This window comes from Drosophila teissieri, chromosome 2R, assembly GCF_016746235.2.
Source record: "Drosophila teissieri strain GT53w chromosome 2R, Prin_Dtei_1.1, whole genome shotgun sequence".
Classification (NCBI taxonomy): domain Eukaryota; kingdom Metazoa; phylum Arthropoda; class Insecta; order Diptera; family Drosophilidae; genus Drosophila; species Drosophila teissieri.
Window position 1 is genome coordinate 22,919,759 of NC_053030.1, and position 19,552 is coordinate 22,939,310.

Genomic DNA, 19,552 nt, shown 5'->3' on the forward strand with positions numbered 1-19,552 from the left:
TCGCACGCCAGTCCCCGCGAGAGGCTTTCAAACTTAAAGTCATCCATGATGGCCCCAGTTCGAGTTTCCAAACCGGAAACATCCGCACAGGTGCATCTAGTTTGGTAGCGGCGATATCACCTCGCCGACTTCCGGTCCCTCGGGTTCCTTGTGCGCATTCGTCGTCGTCCTTTGTTCGGTGTATCAATGTCACATTTGGTCACAAATGACTCCAGCTGAAAGGCAACTGCGGTTCCTTTTGGTGGGGGACCACCACATGTATTACCATCAGATGTCGTCAAAGGAGTCTGAATTCAGTGCGATGCAGCACCTTCTTCGCTTTACTTTGTATATCAAGTTACGAGAATCAGTACGAAGGGTATAAGAAAAAGCCCACTTAAGGATACTCTAACCCCGGAGTCGGAAAGCGATTGGATGGTGACCAGAATCCAGTCCTTGTAGTACAGAAAGCTGAGGAACTTCATCGCCTTGCCGCCCGCGCATCCCATGTGGCCGCCAATGAGCCCGAACAGAGCCCCCTGGCACAGCAGTGGTCCGCCCATGTCCCCGGCGCAGGTCATGCCCGCGTCCACGGGCTCGGTGCACACGTTGTGGTCCGCGGTGAAGGTGTCGTAGTGCTCCTCGCAGAGCGAGGGCGGCCTCAGGATCACGTCCAGGTACACCAGTTCGTTCGAGTAGGGGCCGTGCTGGCAGGGATGGCATTACTCCGTGGCAGTGACTCGAACACGGGGGCTGGCTCACCTGGTATATCTGCCCCCAGCCGAGGGTGATGCACGTGTCGCCATAGGTCACGTTGGCCGTCTTGCGCAGGAGCAGCGGGAGGACGTCGTGGTTGGAGCTGTGGATGCGCTCGGAGAGCCTGAGGATAGCCAGGTCGTTCTTCTTGTAGCGCTCGTACTCCGGATGCACCACCAGGCGATCCACGCTCCGGTAGTCCGGCTCGTCGTAGAACGCCAGCCGGGCTATGTGTCCGAAGACCACCCGTATGCCCCGCGGGTTCATCGACGCCTTGTACCGGCTGTGGAGGATTGCTGGGTTACTCGGAACATCCGGCTGACAACTTGGCTGGAACTTACTCCGTCAGGCAGTGGGCGGCGGTCAGGACAGCGCGACTGCTCACCAGGACGCCGCAGCAGAAGTGATTATCTCCGCGGTGGCGGACGTAGTTCTTGGTGCGGATGGAGACCACGTGGCGGGACAGCCGGTTGCTCTTGGGCTTGTAGCCGCCAGATATCAGCATCTCGAAGGTTTCGTCGCTGATGTCGCCGATCACGCCCATGTCAGCCTCGGATAGCGATGAACTCAAGATTAGTCCCAAAAACACCGTCAGAATTTGCATAGTTTTTTCGATTTTCAGAATTGGAACAAAAGTGTTGAAGTTTGGGGAAATGGGTATATGTAGAATGACATATAGGTAGGTCTTGACAAAATGTGGAGAATAAATCCAGCTTTTTAATATACTTGGATATCCACAGATGTGGTTAATATCACAGCCCGACAAAGTATCTATACAGAACCAGTTGTGGATTTGGTTGAGGTACAGGAAGTGGACTCCTTATCTGTGCTCCTAGGGATCAATCACTTCGGAGCATTTCAAATCGCGAATGGTAGGTAATCCTACTTCAACACGAGTGACTAGTGGTGCACTATCATCGATATGAAGAGTAAGGCGGCAAAAAGAACAACTAAGTAGTCGTCTGCGGTGCAAAGAGCCCATTATCGATAAGAACACTTTGTAATCAGACATTTTTATTGCCCACCTTGATTAGTATAGACAGACATAATCCATCCTATCACTTGTCAGGTTAACTATATAGGCACTGCACACAGTAATCAAAATCGAATTCGGAAGTTACTGCTGGCAAAGTGATTTCTGTGTGAAGCACTTAGCATCGACTATCAGATACCCGTTACTCAGCTAATCACATTAAACAAGCTCGAAGTTAAATAACTAGTAACTATTAGTATAGTATTAGAGTTACAGTATATATGCGCATGATAGGAAGTGCCGCCACTATCCTATGATTTTCCGATATACCCATCCTGGCCTGGCCATATTATAATGCACATTCGCCGGACGTCAAGGGCCATTTGGAGGCAGCCAACCACAACAGCAATAACAGGGGCATAAAATAAACACTTGCCTTTTTTCCATGTGCTCCAGAATTTGCGGCGAGGCAAATATTTAGCAGCTGACACTCGTGGTGAGTGGCAGTTGAGGATGTGGGGGATGGGTGGATGGGTATAATGCAATATTCAGCCCCCAACAAATTAAATTCAAATTGTGGAGCGATGCAAATTTAATGAAACGCCGGCGGCAAACGGCAACGGCAATGGCAACGCAAAGGCAACATCGTCGACGATGGCCAAAACCAGAGGCGGAAAACCGAGACCAGAAACCAAAACCGAACCGAACAACATGGGACAGGCGCAATAACCAAAATTAAAGCCGCACTAATGAGCAGAGACAATCCCGAAAGAGTTGCGCAAATGTGCCAACTACCGGGTGGCCAGAAAGTGGGCGGCATGACCGCTTTGGGCGTGGCAGCCGCTGGCATTGTGGCCACTGGATGTGGATGTGAATGTGGATGTGAATGTGCATGTGAATATGGATGTGAATGTGAATGTGAGTGCGCTGGCATGCGGATGCAGATGCAGCTGGCAGTGTGTTGTTGGCCAAGTGATTTTGGGCAAAGTTAAAGTGGTTTTCGCCCAGTTGCGACAAAATGTGCATGAAGTCACGATCCCACTCGTACTGCGAAATGAGCTAGTCCCTCGAGTCCGTGCCCAAGACGCATCCGGGAGTATGCCCCTAATCGTGGGCTATTTAGGCCTTCGATGGGTGATCTCGGTCACCGGCATGAAGCCGGAGTCACCCAAGCAGCGCAGGGTCACATAGCCGGAGGGCCACACCGTCAGCCAGGTGATGGAGCCGTGGTTCAGGTTGAGGCGCGTCCAGGCGGCCGGAGGAAGCTGCAGAGCGCGCAGGATCAGGTAGCGGATCACATTCGAGTGGCCCACGATGAGCAGGTACGAGTCGTGCTCCTGCTCCGCGCTGGCCCTGAAGAAGTAGCGCCTGAAGGCGGCCTCGATCCGGGGACCATCCCTCTTGTAGGCCAGTTCCAGGCTGCGGGCACTCCTCTTGGAGGGCGGATCTCCTGGGTACGGAGTGCCTTCCGGCAGCAGGGTGCACCGCTTCATCTTCAGGGGATCGAGGTTCAGCTGCTTCAGTATGATCATGGCCGTCTCCTCGGCACGCGGCATTGTGGAGGCCACCACGTGGTCCCAGGTCAAGTCCATCTCCCGCAACCTTTGCCCCGTTCGCTCCGCCTGCCGCCGACCCAGTTCCGTGAGGTGGCTGCCGTTCGTGGTCCTCGAGTACTCGCCATGTCGCACCAGGATAATGTGTCGCAGGGCGGAGGCCTCCTCGCCATGGGCCACCTTTTGCAGCTGCGGCTTGTCCAAGTCCCAATGGTGCAGCCAGGCGCCACTGGCCAAAGGTTCCAGCGCCCGCTTCTTACCTCCACCTGACAGCATGGAGGGTTCCAGGCTGTCGAACAGCCGGATGGCCAAGTAGGTGACCAGGGATCCGCAGCTCATGGCGCCCACCGAGCGCCAAAGGGCGGAATACCTCATGGCAAACTTGGCGAAGTGATGTATCGAATGTATATATTCAAATCGTTCCAGAATCGGGCTACTACGGTAAACTTATAAAAAGAACTATACATTATATAAAATATTTATTTATATATTAAGGTGCATTGTATCTTAATAGATACCGAACTTTGGCTGGACTCAATTAAAACGCTTTAAAGAGCGTAACTTATTGGCTTAATTCCATTGCAAGGCAATCAACTTGACTCCTCAGTGGGTTTTGTCGCACTTTTAAAAGTTTATTCAGATTCGAGTCGAGTTCCCCTTTCTTGATTAGCATTCGAGGCACGGCGGAGGGGCTTGAAAGAGTTAAGAAAGTGGACTCCTGAAAGGTTTTGGTCAACTTTTGTGTCAAAGTTGTTTTACCCTCGGCAGGCTACTCGAGACCAACTTTCGAGCGGCAAACTTTGCGCCCTCCACAATCGGGCGGCAAGAAGCCCTGAGTAAGTGAGTTGGCAAGGTGATGCCCTGGAAAACCCATTCGAATGGGGAATCTGCTGCAAATGAGCTCCACTTTAAGGCGGGCGCTGGGCATTTAATTTCTGCCACTCAGCCGGAAAAGGAAAACTGCCTATCATTGGCCAAGCCACTTTGTGCAAGTTTGTGCCTCATTTAATTCCAGCGCCCAGTTGGGCTGCGTCATGGCCAGCAGGAATGTGGCCACCAGCGGCATATCCACAAGTGGCTGACCATGACGGGCTCAGTCTGTTGGCCGTCGGATTTGGCCTAATGAAGTTGACTGAAACTTTTGACGTGCCACCGCCATCGGGGGACGCTCTGAAGTTGAGAAGTTGAGACGTCGGCTCGGAGGTTCAACCCCATCGATTGGCGACCGCACGGATTGAAATTAAGCGGGCTTCCCGGACAGATCTGCCCAATGCCGGATTATCTGTTCTCGAAAGCAGCAGCTGTGGTGGGAGGGGATTCTCGGGGCTTGCAGCCTAACACTTTAAATTAAATTCGGACTAAAAGAAACTTTTTACTTATACCGCGTAGTGGGTAAGTTAAGGACTTTTCATATACAACTTAGCCAGGCAAATGAACTTAGACTAACAAGGGAATATAAATATATTGATCTTTGGGCACTTGATTATCTTCTCCTTGACAAATTGCATGCTTATGAATATTTTTCCAGTGCAGCGACATTCACGTGAGTTGGCCTTGTACCCATACTCGAACACCCATGCACTCACTACTTTGTGGGGAGCTCGGAATAAGCCACTCGAAATAACCATAAAACATATCCGGCCTAGAAGCGAGGGGATTACGCTCCCAAGGCGAATGAATAAGTAGGTGTGTGAAAGTGTGAAAGGCGTTGCAGTGCAATAGTGAGTGTGAATGGCAGACAAGTCAATTTCGGGCTTAAATTCGTGTCCTGCAAACTTTGAGCCTTTGAGTCTGAGTGAAAAATGTTCAATTTGGCCTGGCCTTTATTCACTACCTATGAATACGCTTTGTTACTGGATTTACTGGGCTTACTGGATTTTACATTGTTTTAAGCCTTTTTAAATAAATTGAAACACTATCGCCCATATTAAAGTGAGTCAATCCTTTTATTCCAGCTCCACATTTATTTCAACTGACAAACTCTCCTTAATTAATTGCCATCCGTTCGCAGAAACAATTTGACTTTACATTCCTCAGATGTGCAGAAGCCATCTCCATAATCACTGCAGATCCTGTCCTGTGCTGTCCTGTCCTGTGCCAGGTTCCGCACTTCTGTGTAGTTTATGTTTTCAATTTCATCAGCATTAAGCCGAACCAAGAACGAGAACTGGAACGAGAAAAGCTATTAACTTGATAATCCCAAAGCATCTGTATCTGCTTTTCGGTGAGGGGAGTTAAAAAAAAGAAGGACAAGAGGACGAACTGGGCCAGCTGACACCATTTCCTTCTTGAATTTGCAAACAAATTTACACGAATTTGATTATTATTATGATGGCAATTTGCAAAAATGTCATCCTTCAAGCAAAAAGGCAAAAGGAACGAGCGAGCGGAAATTTCTCATTGCACAAAGTGGGGCACCATCTTCATCTCCATCACCATCAGCATCACCATCTCCCTCACCATACAGGGTGACCAGTCGTCCGGATCGAGGAGGCCCTTGCCCATCCTCCCGCCTTGTGGAGAGTGCCACCCACCCTGGCCGGAATCCTTGGACCGAGTCCTTGGCGGCAGTTGTCCCGTGCAACGTGGAGTGGACTCACGCAGTTCCCGGGCATTCAGGGCTCCTCCTGCTCCTTATCGCGGTCACCCATAATTATGGTGTTCGTCTTGGCGGGAGGAGCCGCTTGTTCCTGGTGCCGGTGCTCTTCCCCCGCCTTTTCCACCGCCTTTTCCAGCGCCTTTGCCACCGCCAAGACGCAGCGCATCCTGCTGCAGGATGTTCAATTTTCGCTCGGCTTTTATGTTGCCCTGCCATTTTGATTTCCTTATTTGGAAGCCTTCGCCTTGCTCGCCTTTTTTTGCATTGCTTTAAGTGGTCGCGACCCACAGCCACGCCCACATCGCAGCTAGCAAATTATCTTGTGGAAAATCAAAAGTTTTCCTGTGGAAATTGTGTCAAGGACACAAAACGCCAGCGGGCGGATCCGAGAAATTATTGCGGAAACGGATAGCAAAGCCGCAAACATTGTTTAACTTTCATTGCCGCTCGTTGGCTTAGTGTTTGTGCTCAAATAAAAATACTTATAAGGCAACAGGGCAACAGGGCAACAAGCAGCGGCAAACAAATACAAATTGCCAATGAAAGCCAGTTCCCCATTGCGGTTCGACCTTGTGACTTTGGTGAAAGGATAAGCACTTGGCAGAAAGTAAAGCAAACTTTTCAGCGCGCAAATAAATATTTCATTTGCACAATTTTCAAGTCTGCAAGTGGAATTAATTTTAAATATTTAATCTAGTGGGCAACCTGGGCGATTCGTTTGATTGGACTAAACTCGATGGAGGAGGAACTTCATTACAAGGTATGTGGTGTTGTGGATTTAATGTAACTGCGGCATTGAATAAAGCAAACCCAAACTAACAACAATTATACAAGTGTAGCAGTGCCATCTGATTTGGCTATCATTGCTAAAGCCTTTTGGAAAATATCACCTTTAAAGGCTTTTTGCAGTGCAATAAATCCTGGCAGCGATGCAATTCGAAGTGAAAACGGCCGGCAGTTGCAGTTGGTAAAAAACAGGGAGTAGAAGTGGAAACGGCGCAATGGTACAATTGTGCAGGGGAGCTTAAAATACGGCTAGACCCACGAACACAGCGGCTCACATGTGCCACACTTAATAGCTCATACGCCACGTTGGCCCTTTGTTGACTGCCATCGTTTGTTTACGGTTTAGTGGATTAATGTTTTGGGGAGGAATAAAAGCGGAAAGCATTCCCCGAAAGCAAGCCAAATAGAAGTCAGAAGGAGCCAGTGCCTGGCAATTTGTTGCTCCTTTTGAAGTTAAACAAATCTGCATAAGGTGGAACCAAAGCCGTTAAAATTTATGGCTCGGCCCGGGGGCTGCGACTTAAGACCCTGGCCAAAACTCTATATTTGCGCACTCTCAATGCTTCGCATAAATTTTAGATTCGTGTTGCCTGCTGCACTTTGTTTTCTTTCTATTTCAGTTGGCCTGGATTCAGTTGGTTGGATTCAGTTGAGTTACAATTGGATTGTTTGCCAGGCTTAATAATACTCCAAAAATATTGCTCTTTAAAACTAATTGCTTTCACTGCCATCACTCGACTCGAGTTGTCTTTGATTTTCGGCAGAGTTGCAATTAAAACGCACTTCCCTCCCCTTTTTTATTAGTCAAACGGCCCCACAAACGAGAAACTTGTTCATTTCATAATTTCTGGCTTTCGACGAAACTTTTGTGCAATTAAATTTGCGGGCTCTCGTCTCCCTTTTCGAAAAGCACTCAAAGAAATAAATATTACCGAAATGAGGCAACTTCGAAGTGCACCCACTGGCAGTCCATAAAATTCCAAATGCATGAATATATGCCACATATATGTATGAATGTACATATTCATGGGAGTACACCCTCCCGCCCCCTCGATTGTCCGGCAGATCAAAAGCTTTCCGCCTCAGCTGCGTTTCGGGGTCGAAACTCTCTCGCATTACAACTATCGCCCGAAATCGCAATAAATATCCATATTTAACCATCATAATTCATATATACTGCCGCCTAAATCAAACTAACAAAGGCCAAAAAACACACGCACACGTTTATGTTCCGGCAATTGAACAATTCTTTGCAATGCTCTATACCACATTCTACGTACTACATACTACATATGCATTTATATGAGCACAGAACAATGCCAGCCACTGGGGACTCACGGATGAATGGGAATGGAGTGCATATTGGGCTGCGATGCATTGGCTCTCGAGTCTGGACAACATTCCAGATTATCTCGTAGTTTCGGGGATAATTGAGGAGTGCAAATAGTAGCCTCGGTCAAGTAATAAAAGCTATCACTATCCCAATCCGTTCTAGGTTCGTTGCAAGTTTCAGGCGAATATCCTCAGCTCTGTATTATTTATTTTAAATTTTCCAGGCCAAGAAGTTTCAGTCGTGGCAGAACCAATCCACTGCAATAGTTTCCATACCGCTCAATGGCTGTGCCCGAAAGTCATGGCAACTTTTAAGCTGAACACACACACTCGCCACTGCGGACACAGTAAAGTTACAATGCATTTGAATAAGTATGTTCGTGTGTTCGAGCAAGTTCAGAAGTACGGACAGTTAAGCATCGTAATCCTTGTAACAAGGACTCGTGTGAGTGTGAGCTGAGTGTTTTATTGATTGAAACATGTCGATTTTGGATATTCCGCCTCGCTGCACTGCATCGATTTAGCAGTTGCTCTGTGGGTGTATTACTTAATTTATGATTTACTCCAGTTCCCTTGGCGAACTGAACCTCGTACGGCAGCCATTTAAGAAAGTTTGCTCGCCGAGCGAACGAAAAGGAAAGGAATGGTAATTACATTTTACGGCAATTAGAAGTCACAAAAGTTTGGCTTAGTCAGTTAAAAATGCAGAAATCTAAGTCGCGTCGCCATGCCGACGACCTGCAGGTCCTCCTCCTGGCTCTGGGCCATGTCCTTTCAGCCAGCCAGCCACCCAGTCAACCAGTCAGCCCGCCAGCCGGAGTTGTGCAATGTCAGCTCCGCCATTTAGCCTTGTCACATTATTTGGCTTATCCCCACGGTCCCCCGGCAACGGCCACCCTTGGCACTTGGCCCGCTGGATGCTGGATGCTGTATGTTGGATGGAGGATTCTAACTGCTAACTGCTAACTGCTGCATCTCGATGCCTCGACTCTGCTCTGCTCTTCTGCTCCATCTGATTCCGGGCTTGGCTCCGCTTTCGGGCCCTAATTGTTGGTGTAATCTGCTCTGCTGACGGCGGCTTGGTGGCGAGCATCCGCTTTTCATTCATTCATGGTTATCCATTTCCCCTGTCGCTCCAGATTCACATTTTCGCACGCTCCCCACCGCCAACCAACCACCATCCACCGCCCACCAGCGTCATCAGCGGCGGCCCAAGAGCGTTTTCGCTTAGGAGTCATCAGCATTATCAGCTGGCGAACTAGATATATATGTGGCTGGCATAGGGTGACCCCTGATCTAGTGGCCGGTATTTCCGTGACCTTAAGGCCTGTGAATGTACTTAGCTTCGTACCATTCAAAGTCATGAAAAGTAGCCTCTTACTTGAGCTTACCTAAATTTAAGCGCGGATTACGTGGCGTATGAGTGATATCACTGACGTGGCATTCTGAGCCACCCTGCCAGCAGGGCCACTATTTAGTTTTCGGTGCATCCGAGTTCAGTTCAGTTGAGTTGAGTCGAGTTGAGTTAGTTTGTGCAGAACATGCAAGCCGTGTCATAGTTGAGCTGGGCTTTACGGATGGTTTCCGGTGGCTGTGTCCGTGTTTTTGCCGCTTTTCCAGCGACTTACTCCGGCTCTTTAGTGCCCGCAACGGATGTTCAATTTCCCTCCTTTGGCGAGGCTGGCGTTGTGCCTTTAAGATTATTTATTCCAGTACTCCGCCCATCTCAGCAGCTCAGTAGCTCAGTACGTAGTAGGACCATCTCAGCTCCGTCTCAGTTGCTCGATGGATACTCTACTATATGGGAGCACATCCTCGCATTGTTTCATTTGCATTCCCAACGTATGCAGGCAGCAGTTGATAGCCGTAATTATGCCACTTCCACATGGCAGTGCCGGCTTCATCAGGATGTCTAAAATATGCAAATTAATCCGGTCTCGAATTTTGCAAATTTATGTTAAGTTACTTGTACTTCTGCCGGCAGGCGGGCCGTTTGCTCCTTCGCAAACTGTTATACTGCTGCAGGACTCCGGAACGGGCGGCATTGGAACAGTGTGTGTGCCATGTGCCAGGTGGCATGTGGGAAGTGGCAGGTGGCAGGTGGCAAGTGGCACCTGGCGTGCAGTTGATGCAAATAAAACAAAATACTCTTAATATTTAATCTTTCAATTAACAAGTGGGAGCGGACCAACAGCTCCACTGCCCCATTGTCTCCTGCTGCCCGCCACTTCCGCTGCTCAGCTCGCTGTTTATTCTCATGCAAATACCATACTTCACACTTACAGCGCCTTGCTGTGGCATCCGTGACACTCGCCGCCCACTTCCGCCACTTCGTCCTGCCGCCCACTTCGTCCTGTGCATAATGCGTCCCGCAGTGATAAAAGGCAAAAAGTAGGAAAGAAAGCGGGCATCCGAGCATCCGAGAATGCGAGAAGAAAAGGGCGCTGGGGAACCTTTGTTTAAGTCTACGAGGAGAAAGCCCGCTCTTCGTGGCCCTTTCAGGTCCCCTAACAATTTGTACGCCTCAGTGCGTGCGCATTTCTGGGCACTTAAGTTTCTACATAGCAGCATCCCATCTCCATCTCCCAATCTGAGTCCCTTACCCTCATGCCCTCATCCATTCCCATTGCGAGGTCCCTGGGTTCCAACCTGCCCTTCTTTTCCCGGGCCAATGCTTAATTTTCGACTTAACGAACTCGCCGCTCATCTTTTTCAGCTTTGCGATTCTCTTTTTTTGCCTCCGCGCTTGGCCATTGAACATTTTATAAATTGAGACTATTTTGCATTTCTCATTAGAGGAGGAGGTTGATGAGTGCAATTAGCAATTTGCATAGTAAAAACTAAAGAAATTCCATTTTTATTTAAATTCCTTTCTCTGCGCTTTCTTTCTTGTTCCGCCGCCCAAGGAAGTTGGCCAGTAGCAGGCCAAACAATTTCCATAAATAATAAGTGGCGTGCTCTTGATAATCCTGGCCAGCTAAAGTTGAACTCCCACCGATGTTGCTAGCATTAACTAGGACTAACTAGTGATGCGACCAGGTGGGCCCCAGAAAGTATGCTATGCTTCTTGTTGGCCTAAAAGGGACCGCCATTTGGATAGTTTTGCATGCGAAACGCGTCGTGAGGATATTGCTTTGCCATTTCGGTCACTTTGAATAATTTCACGCACAGATTTCCTTCCGGAAAAGGATCCAGGGTCAGTTCCACTTCCATTCTCGCCTCCCACATAATGGCATAAATAATGTATTGCTGCGGCGGGCACAGAAGAGCCAGGAGATGCTCGTTAAGCAGCATAATATTCCGTAATTATGGCAACCATTTCGGCTCACAGCCGCTGGTTCCTGCTTGTCCTGGATGTTCTGAATGTCCTGAATGTCATGGATCCCGTTTTCCATTTTCTGGATTCTGCGGCCGCAGGAGTCACGTGTTGCTTTCGTTTGCCGGCTTTGCCGACTATGGCCGTAATTAAAGCCCGAGTTCATTTTACAATGCAACAATGAGATGTGCGCTAACCGCGGTCTGCATCTCCCCCATCCACCCTCCACTCCTTTCTAATTATAATAATTAATTTGTTTTCTGTGTCTTCGTTTTTGCTGTTGTTTCTGCCGCTGCCGGAGACTATATACTCGTGGTACTCGCATCCGAACTGCCCTTTTACCTGGCTCCTTTGTAGCGAATCTCTCTTAGTTGGCATTAAATTAAATCCGGAAAAGAAAGTTTTTAATGCGGCTTATTTTCATGCTATTAGCCTCATCCTTAATATAAGTAAATAATCCTGGAAAATGTTAATGTCTCCTGCTATTGTTAGCCGGGTCTGGATTGCGGCTTTCTGCGAATGGAAACGTTGCAAGTGTTCAGATAGTTGGCAATCAGGCTTTAATGAAACCGTTTCGGCAGACCGGCGCCCAATCTTAAGCACACTTTGAAGCATTCAGCTGAAAACTTGTTACAATTAATAATATCATTATTGCAATCAAAGTAGCCGCATGCCTCGCAATTAGGGGCGTGGCAGCAGGACCAACCGACTCCTCTTCTTTTCTCAGTCACGTCCTCACCACTGACAAAGTAAACCAAGTTGCTCGACTTGGCCAGAGAAGAGGGCCGTGGCGTCGAAGGGATAGACGTTGGACAGACAGGGAGACAGGATGTTGCCGCTGCATAAAAACTTGTTAAAATTTAATAATTTATGGCCCTGGCCCAGACAGCGAGTAGCCCCGGTCTTGGCCAAATACTCGTACACACACAGCAACTGAGCCACCGAGCTGAGAAGGCAAGTAATAGACGTCAGTTTTTCCTCCTCTTGGGCTGCGACTGCAGCAGCTCGAAAGTGGCTCAAGTTTGTCCAGCTAGTCAGCTAGTCAGCTGGCCAGGAAACCGAAGTGACAGCCAGTGGGCGGGGTGGCCTGCAATTTGGCCGCCTGCTGAAATTGCAAAACACTTCTTTGGACAAGCGACCAACAACCGGCGACCACGCCCTGTTTATGCAACTTCCAGCTAATATGTAGCTGTAATTAAATTTGGTAGTTGCCTGTGGCCCAGAGTCCCGATTTATGAGGGGCCCATGGACTTCACTCAGCTGTCACCTCTCGAAGTTCCGAGCACCGCCTGTTTCCCGTTTCGCGCACTTGGCTTAAACCGACTTGGCCCAAAGTCGCGACGTGAGCGAAATCTCAAGTTCCGGCTGGAAAGAGGTGCCAAAGGTGGGTGGGGCACTCACTGAGTTCCAGTGACACCGGTGAGGTGTTAATGGTTTGTAAACTAATTAACTGGAGGACAGAGCCCTGAATCAACAACTGCTACAAAAGTGCAGGAAAGGTGGGAAAGAGAGGAGTGTCTGCGAAACTGATAACTTTAATAATGTTTGAGAAATACACATAAATAGTTGATAAGTGCAAAGTGCAAGGCATAAAGAGGGTGGCATAAATAAGCAGTTTCCTGTAAGTGCAACAGTTTTAAAGAAACAAGAGCTTTAAAGTCACTTTTGAAGCGTTCGCATCACAATTGCCGAAATAAAGTTGATTTGTCGGGACACTTTGGCCACCGTCCGGAATGGTCCCATGGACCACATGATTTATTATATTGTCCGAGTGCGGATGCTGATGCAGATGCGATGGTAATCCGGCGGGTTAAGACCCAGCAGGCGAGCGTGGACTCCACCGCGTCCACCACGTCCACCGCGTCCACCTGCTCCTCCGCCAGAGGAGGAGGACAATGGGTATGCACTGGGTATCGAGGTGCAAACGAAACGAGAATGAATTATACGGTTTTGTATGGAATCAATTTATGTGAGCCGGGCTGCAGGACCTCCGGCGAGCGATATCCTCGACCCGGTGCTCGTTCACGCCGCGCGGTGGCCCCGTTTTCGCTGAGATATGCAAGGCACACAGGACACAGAACGACGACAAAATGGCGGCAGAGACAGAGAGACAGAGAGAGAGTGGAGTCCTTTAAGAACTTAATTAACTTTTTGTCTCCCAGTTATTGCCGCACGGAAGTGGAACGTGCATGGGAGCCGTACAAACATATATGCCTCGATATTTAACTGTCACATTGTGCGACTTTTTACGCTTCGGCAACCGCATAAACAAACCGCATTGCGTGCAAAAATATTCTCAATACTGTGACTGGAATACTGCCGAAGAATTACCCATACGTATATGCATGCCATACATACTCTGGTCTGCGGCTTTTGTGCATTTAAATTGCAATTATTGGCCGGCCTGGGAGAAGGACATTGCCGGCAGGACGAACAGCTGCAGTTTAGGATTGTTTTGCCAAATTATTCACAGCCATCTCACAGAGCTGTCGAATATCTCTGGCTTACATTTTATGTATGTTATGTATGTTATGTATGCTATTTGCGCAGATGCTCATCATGCGAAGCCACTCCCAGATATTTGCACGCCCGAAAACGCAGGCTTGATTAAAAATGTTTATTTGTAAATTTAATTAAGACGCCGACGAATCCCTGGGCAAATCAAGCGAGTCTGTGGTCAGCCACAAAGTGACTCAATATTGCGAGGTGATTGGCATGTAAATGATGCGGCCCGCCGCAAACGAGGCTTTTGATAAATACTTTTAATCGCCCTTTAATTGAAATGCAACATTGCCGATTAAGCCAGCTAATAAGGACTCGGCTAATTGAAGTACGTAGGTGCACTTTGGCTAAGAGCTGCGCCTTAAATGCTGTTAAATATTTGCGCAGCGCACTCATAAATTGGTATGAAAAGCGTACTTTTAATTTGTATTTTTTGATTTGTATTTTTTGCGTGTTTTCCTGTGCAAATAGAGGCTGGTAATTAATGCCGAGCCAGCGCCATAAATAAATGCATATTGGACATGTTCGGCGCCCAAATGCTCAATTATTGTACGAGTATCGCAGTATCGCAGGAGAGCGGCAAAAAGTATTTGCACTTTAGTTTTTGATTACTCTTTGCCAGCCATAAATAATCGACTGTTGGCGGGTTGAGCCCACTTATAGCCGGGCTATAGCCGGGTTATAGCCCATTTATAGCCGGGTTATGGATACGCCGGGTTACGGGCATCAGGTGCGTGTCGAAATTCCGGCTTTGCCCACTTTCCGTGCAGCGGAGTCCAATTGCTGGCCGAAACAGGTGCTGGGATTCGCACGCTCTTACCTTTTTTCCCATTCACTTTTCCTGGGCAACCGGCAACCACACTTCTATGAGATGCAGAAGAAACAAAGGGCAACAATAGAAATGCAAATTCTGATTTCAGCCGGATGCCGATGGGGATGGGAATAGGGATGGGGGTCAGGAGCATCTCGAGGGTCACGGCAGTCGGCGATGGCTTGACTCTGGGCGGGATTGGAGGAGGATGAGGCCAGAACAAACGAAGCGTAAGCCCTCAGAAGACAAGGAGCAGGCGAAACTGACGAGTCCCGAGTCTGAGTCGAATATGTAAATATTGAACGAGACAATCAAATATGCAACAGTATTTGTCCGATTTTTCCTCCTTTTTGCCGTCTTAAATTTCCAACTTTCATTGACAATGAAGGGTTGCACGTCCCTCGGCTACGTAAACAACCAAATCTGTCCGTCCGTCCGGTGCTTTTGGGTGTGAAAACCCCCTCCCCCCGTTTTCTTTTTTCTGCTCGACATTTTTTGGCAAGGGTTCTTGGCCAGGGGCGAGCCCTTAAATCAACATGTAGCCCATAGAAATGATAAACTCGGCCTGCATAATTCATGAGCTGGAATTAGCCGTGCTGGGCTAATGAAAACCAGCGGATCATAACTGCTCATTCCAGCTCCTAACCCGATAACCCTCATAAGTAGATGGCCTTATCACCAGACTGCACTCCATAAGCACACTGAATGGCACAAAGTAGCTTTCCTTTTCCGCGAAAGCGAGAGTAATCCTTGCTTCCATGGCTAAAACCCAGATCAGCTTGCATGTGTGGGAGAGTGAGTGGGACTTCAATGAGCTCGCAATCGCGGAAAAGTAATTCACTTACACGGTTTTCCGCCGAGCCTTTCAGCAAATCGTCCTTGCAGCTGCACATGTGTGTGTGTGTGCGGTACAAAGTGGCTCGAATTATGCATGCAACCGGGAGGAGAGCACACATCCTGCAAGCAAGTCGTGTGTTTATATTGTTTTCCTTCCAGCCAACTGACTCGCATTATTCCTGCACTACTCGTTACGTCCTTAAACGCTTTCAAGTGCAGGCACTTGATGAGCTCTCGGGAGCCATTGAAGGTCCGTATTGGAAAGCCATTTGCTTACAACAGTTTATTCTCCAATTTAGCTTGCAACGAATTAATAAAGAACAAGGGCTATTCTCGTGATGATTAGGCTGTAGCATAGGGTACGATCCTAAGGAGGCAGAGGCACTGGCATCCTGCATCGAATGTGCCAATCAGAGAGTCTCCTTTCAAGGCCCTTCTCGAGGACGCCCCTGACATCACCTCGCTTCAACTTTCAATTTGCTGCACAGGGAACTGGGAACTGAGAACTGGGAACAGGGAACACCCAACTCCGAGCACGGAACAATAGACTAGGGTTAATAATAGTTTGGCTCACACATTGTAAGTTTGCTTTTGGCCAATGTTTACACAAACTTTCCAAGTTCTGGCCATTCATCGCACCGACTTTGTTGGCGAAGTGCACTCAGTTGGTTTTTATGGCCGGGAAGTTGTCAATGGAGAGCCCATACGCGATAAAATATGATAGTAAAGCGTGCGATGACAAACACATCCATTTGTGTTCGATATGCGATATCCGCTCAAGGATTACGATTCTGCCTCGTAAATGAGAATTGAAGGTGTCGTAAATCCGTGGCGCGTTCTCTTCGCTGATTGCCAGGCGGCTAAAATCGCACGGCGGCAAACAGGTCGTTTATAATTCTTAAATTGTAATCAAGCGGGGGCGAAATAATTACTGAATATTTATATCTCGGTTCCCCGTGGTCTGCTCTTAATGGTCGTCGATTTTAATGGCATGCTTTCCAACGCCCCATTGAAAAATCACCGCCGCGTGGCCTCATAATTGCCACGCCCCTTTGGACGCAACGGGCGGGGCGGGGCGTGGCGTGGTGGACATTTGTCTGTCGCCAGCAGTCGCCATTTGGTTTCGGGCCCACAGCCGTTGACAAGCCATTTGTCACATTTACACAGCCGCAGGCGACACCCACCTTCTTGGATTTCACCTGGACTTCAGGTGAGTTCCCCGGAACTCACATTAAAGCGAGTCTTCCAGCTGGGAAGCGATGACCCAGTTGGGTTCGCTGCCAAGACATATTTCGCCGAATTTATGAGCAGCCAGTTGAAGTCCTGCCAAATCAATTTGCGGCCAAGTCCTTTCGGGCAAGTCCTTTCGAACACGTAGGCCAGGCAAACAAGTCCGCTCCACTCACTCACAACTCACATTTCGGGCCAAATTCTCAAAAATGAACACCCTGCGGAAACTGAACTGCCTGCCGTCCCTGCGATCGGCGGGCGGTGCTTATCGTCTGTTTGCTGGCAAGGATCAGAAGAAGGATTCCGCGGGGCAGACGACCAGACAGCCGGAGAAGCCAGCGGGCAAGGAGAAGGGCAAGGACAGTGGCAAAGCAAGTGGCAAGGCAAGTGGCGCAGGGTCGGCTGATCCCGGCAAGAAGGCCACCAAGGTGACCCTGATCAACGGCGAGGGCGTGGGACCCGAGCTGATGAGCGCGGTGCAGGAGGTGATCTGTGCCGTGAAGGCGCCCATCGAGTGGGACGTCGTCGAGGAGTTCCAGGCCAAGGACAGCGAGGATGTGTCCCCGGAGGTCCTGCAGTCGCTGCGCACCAATAAGGTGGGCATCAAGGGACCCGTGGACAGTCGCCACTGGCAGCGCCAGATCCGCAAGCAGTTCGCCCAGTACGCCTACGTGTCCTTGTGCTCCCACATCGAGGGCCTGGACTCGCCCTACGGCGCCTTCGACGTGGTGATCATCCGGGACCAGATGGAGGGCGACTACTCCGGCATCGAGCACCGCGTGGTGCCGGGCGTCATGCAGACCATCAAGGTGAGCACCACGGCCGGCGCGTCCAGGATCGCCGAGTTCGTCTTCAACTACGCCGTGAAGCACAAGCGCAAGAGGATCACGGTGGCCCACAAGGCCAACATCATGCGGATGACGGACGGCAACTTCCTGGAGGCCATGCGGGCGGAGGCCGAGAAGCACGTGGACGACGTCATCTTCGAGGAGCGCTACCTGGACACCAGCATCATGAAGATCATGCTGGAGCCCCACACGTGCGACGTGATGGTCTCGTCCAGCATGTACGGCGACGTGCTGCGGGTGATAGCCGGCGGCATGATGGGCGTGCCGGGCATCTGTCCCGGCTACTCCGTCAGCTCCCTGGGCACCGTCTTCGACTGCCGCATGAAGGCGTGCCACGCCCTCGCGGGCAAGGACGCAGCCAATCCCACGGGCCCCCTGCTCTGCGCCGCCCTGATGCTGCACCACGTGCAGCTGGACAAGCAGGCGGACCAAGTGGAGTGCGCCATTCGCCGGGTCTACAAGAACACCGATATCCGCACCAAGGATGTGGGCGGCAAGGCCAAGTGCTCGGAGTTCGTCAAGGCCGTGTGCGATTGCCTCGAGGCGGATAACTGAAGTGGCGCTCGGTGGTTGGGAACACAAAATTGGCTATCACATAAAAGCCATTATCATACCGACAAACCTTAACCTTACCTTAAAAGCTTTCCAAAAGATAAGGAACTTTAAAACTTATCCACATATTAAGATGTTATTTTGGGTCATTGGGTAATGCAGCTATAAATCCTATTATATAGTCTTAACATTTCAGAGACCAATTTCGCCAAATAAGCTGTGTGAAATTGAAAGGACATTGTTGTCAGATGCGACTGTACGACTTTATGTGCCTGGTGAGCTCAGTGCTCAGTGCGATAAGTGAGTTTCCTTGGCCAAACTAAACTATCGCCAAACTAAACACATTTATAATATGTAATTACCTTGCATTTAATTCACTCGCTTCGCTGGGGGTCATAAAAGTCGCAATTCGCCTGGCTATCGCTCGCCAGTCGTGGTCGTATATTTATATAGCCCCGTGCTCTCTGCTCGCAGTTTGCAGTTCCGAGCTCCGAGCTCCGAGCTCAGGGTTCCAAGCTCCCAGCTCCTGGCTCCCAGTTCCCGGCTCCCGACTGCCAGTTTCCAGGGCGCAGATCTCTGGTGCTTGCAGTGCATTTCGGCAGATTTATGGCCGTCCGGCATTAACCGCCGCAGATGCCAGCTGCAGTTTCCTTTGCCGCTTTTTCGGCTCTTAATTAAGTTGCATTTCGAGTCCTGCCACGTGGCCACTGCCCATGGTGGGTGGGTGCGGAGGGCGGGCAGGATGGTGGCGGTGCACTCTGCGATAATAAAAGCACATGTTGACATCTGCCCACAGTGTCAGGCGGCCATTATGCACCTATTCGCCATTTTGGGAGCTCGCTGGTTGCGAGGGGGGTTTTCTTTTAGTGCCGCTTAAGCTTTTTACACATTTTCGTTTATGGCTGCTGCCATTTCGCTCCGCAGCCAGGACGTGCTGTCAAGGCTGTGCCTACTAGTCCTTGGCCGAAGGAGGAGGACGCACCCTTTTTGTTGTTGCTCTCCGTTGAGCTCTCTGTGTTTCGCTCAAATTGGAATGCCATAAAAATGCGGAGGTACCTACTCCGCATGCTTGCTTATTTAAAAATCATCTGGGAAAAGCGAGAAGAAAAGGGCAGCTTATTTCTGCTGTCACTGTCCCTGCTCCTGACTCGAGTTCCATTTGAGCCTTGGCCCGTCCTTATCCTTTTCTTTCCTCCCATTCTCCGCCTTTCTCCCCTTTCCCCCCACAGCCATGGCGCCCTTTCGTATCTGGTGTTTGTCTGCGTCGACTTCCGTTTCCGGTTGCACGCTCGCCATTGTTTCACCCCTTTTTATGACTTCTGGCGCACATGATTCTGCCTCTGCCTCTGCCACTGCCTTGCCACACTGCCATTGCAACACTGCTATTGCCACAGCCACAGCCAGTGCCTCTGTGTGTGCCTGTGAATCTGGCGTTTTGTTGGCTTTTGATGAATTTTTATTAAAAGCAAATGGCCAAT

General features: G+C 49.5%; 3 protein-coding genes across 3 annotated transcripts; 1 reads left to right on the forward strand and 2 right to left on the reverse strand.

Annotated features, from left to right (window-relative positions):
- Positions 1-286: 286 nt before the first annotated feature.
- On the reverse strand, positions 287-1,407 carry LOC122614253 (chymotrypsin-2). Its single transcript, XM_043788788.1, has 3 exons — positions 1,077-1,407; positions 742-1,018; positions 287-686 (listed from the first exon to the last, which is right to left on the reverse strand). The coding sequence occupies exons 1-3, from the start codon at positions 1,337-1,339 to the stop codon at positions 333-335; spliced, it is 894 nt and encodes a 297-aa protein (XP_043644723.1). The 5' UTR covers positions 1,340-1,407; the 3' UTR covers positions 287-332.
- An 849-nt stretch (positions 1,408-2,256) lies between these two features.
- Positions 2,257-3,689, reverse strand: LOC122613993 (serine/threonine-protein phosphatase Pgam5, mitochondrial). The gene has a single exon (XM_043788442.1). The coding sequence runs from the start codon at positions 3,634-3,636 to the stop codon at positions 2,824-2,826; it is 813 nt and encodes a 270-aa protein (XP_043644377.1). The 5' UTR covers positions 3,637-3,689; the 3' UTR covers positions 2,257-2,823.
- Positions 3,690-16,827: 13,138 nt separating this feature from the next.
- Positions 16,828-18,194, forward strand: LOC122614026 (probable isocitrate dehydrogenase [NAD] subunit alpha, mitochondrial). The gene has a single exon (XM_043788480.1). The coding sequence runs from the start codon at positions 16,884-16,886 to the stop codon at positions 18,075-18,077; it is 1,194 nt and encodes a 397-aa protein (XP_043644415.1). The 5' UTR covers positions 16,828-16,883; the 3' UTR covers positions 18,078-18,194.
- The last annotated feature ends 1,358 nt before the right edge of the window (positions 18,195-19,552 follow it).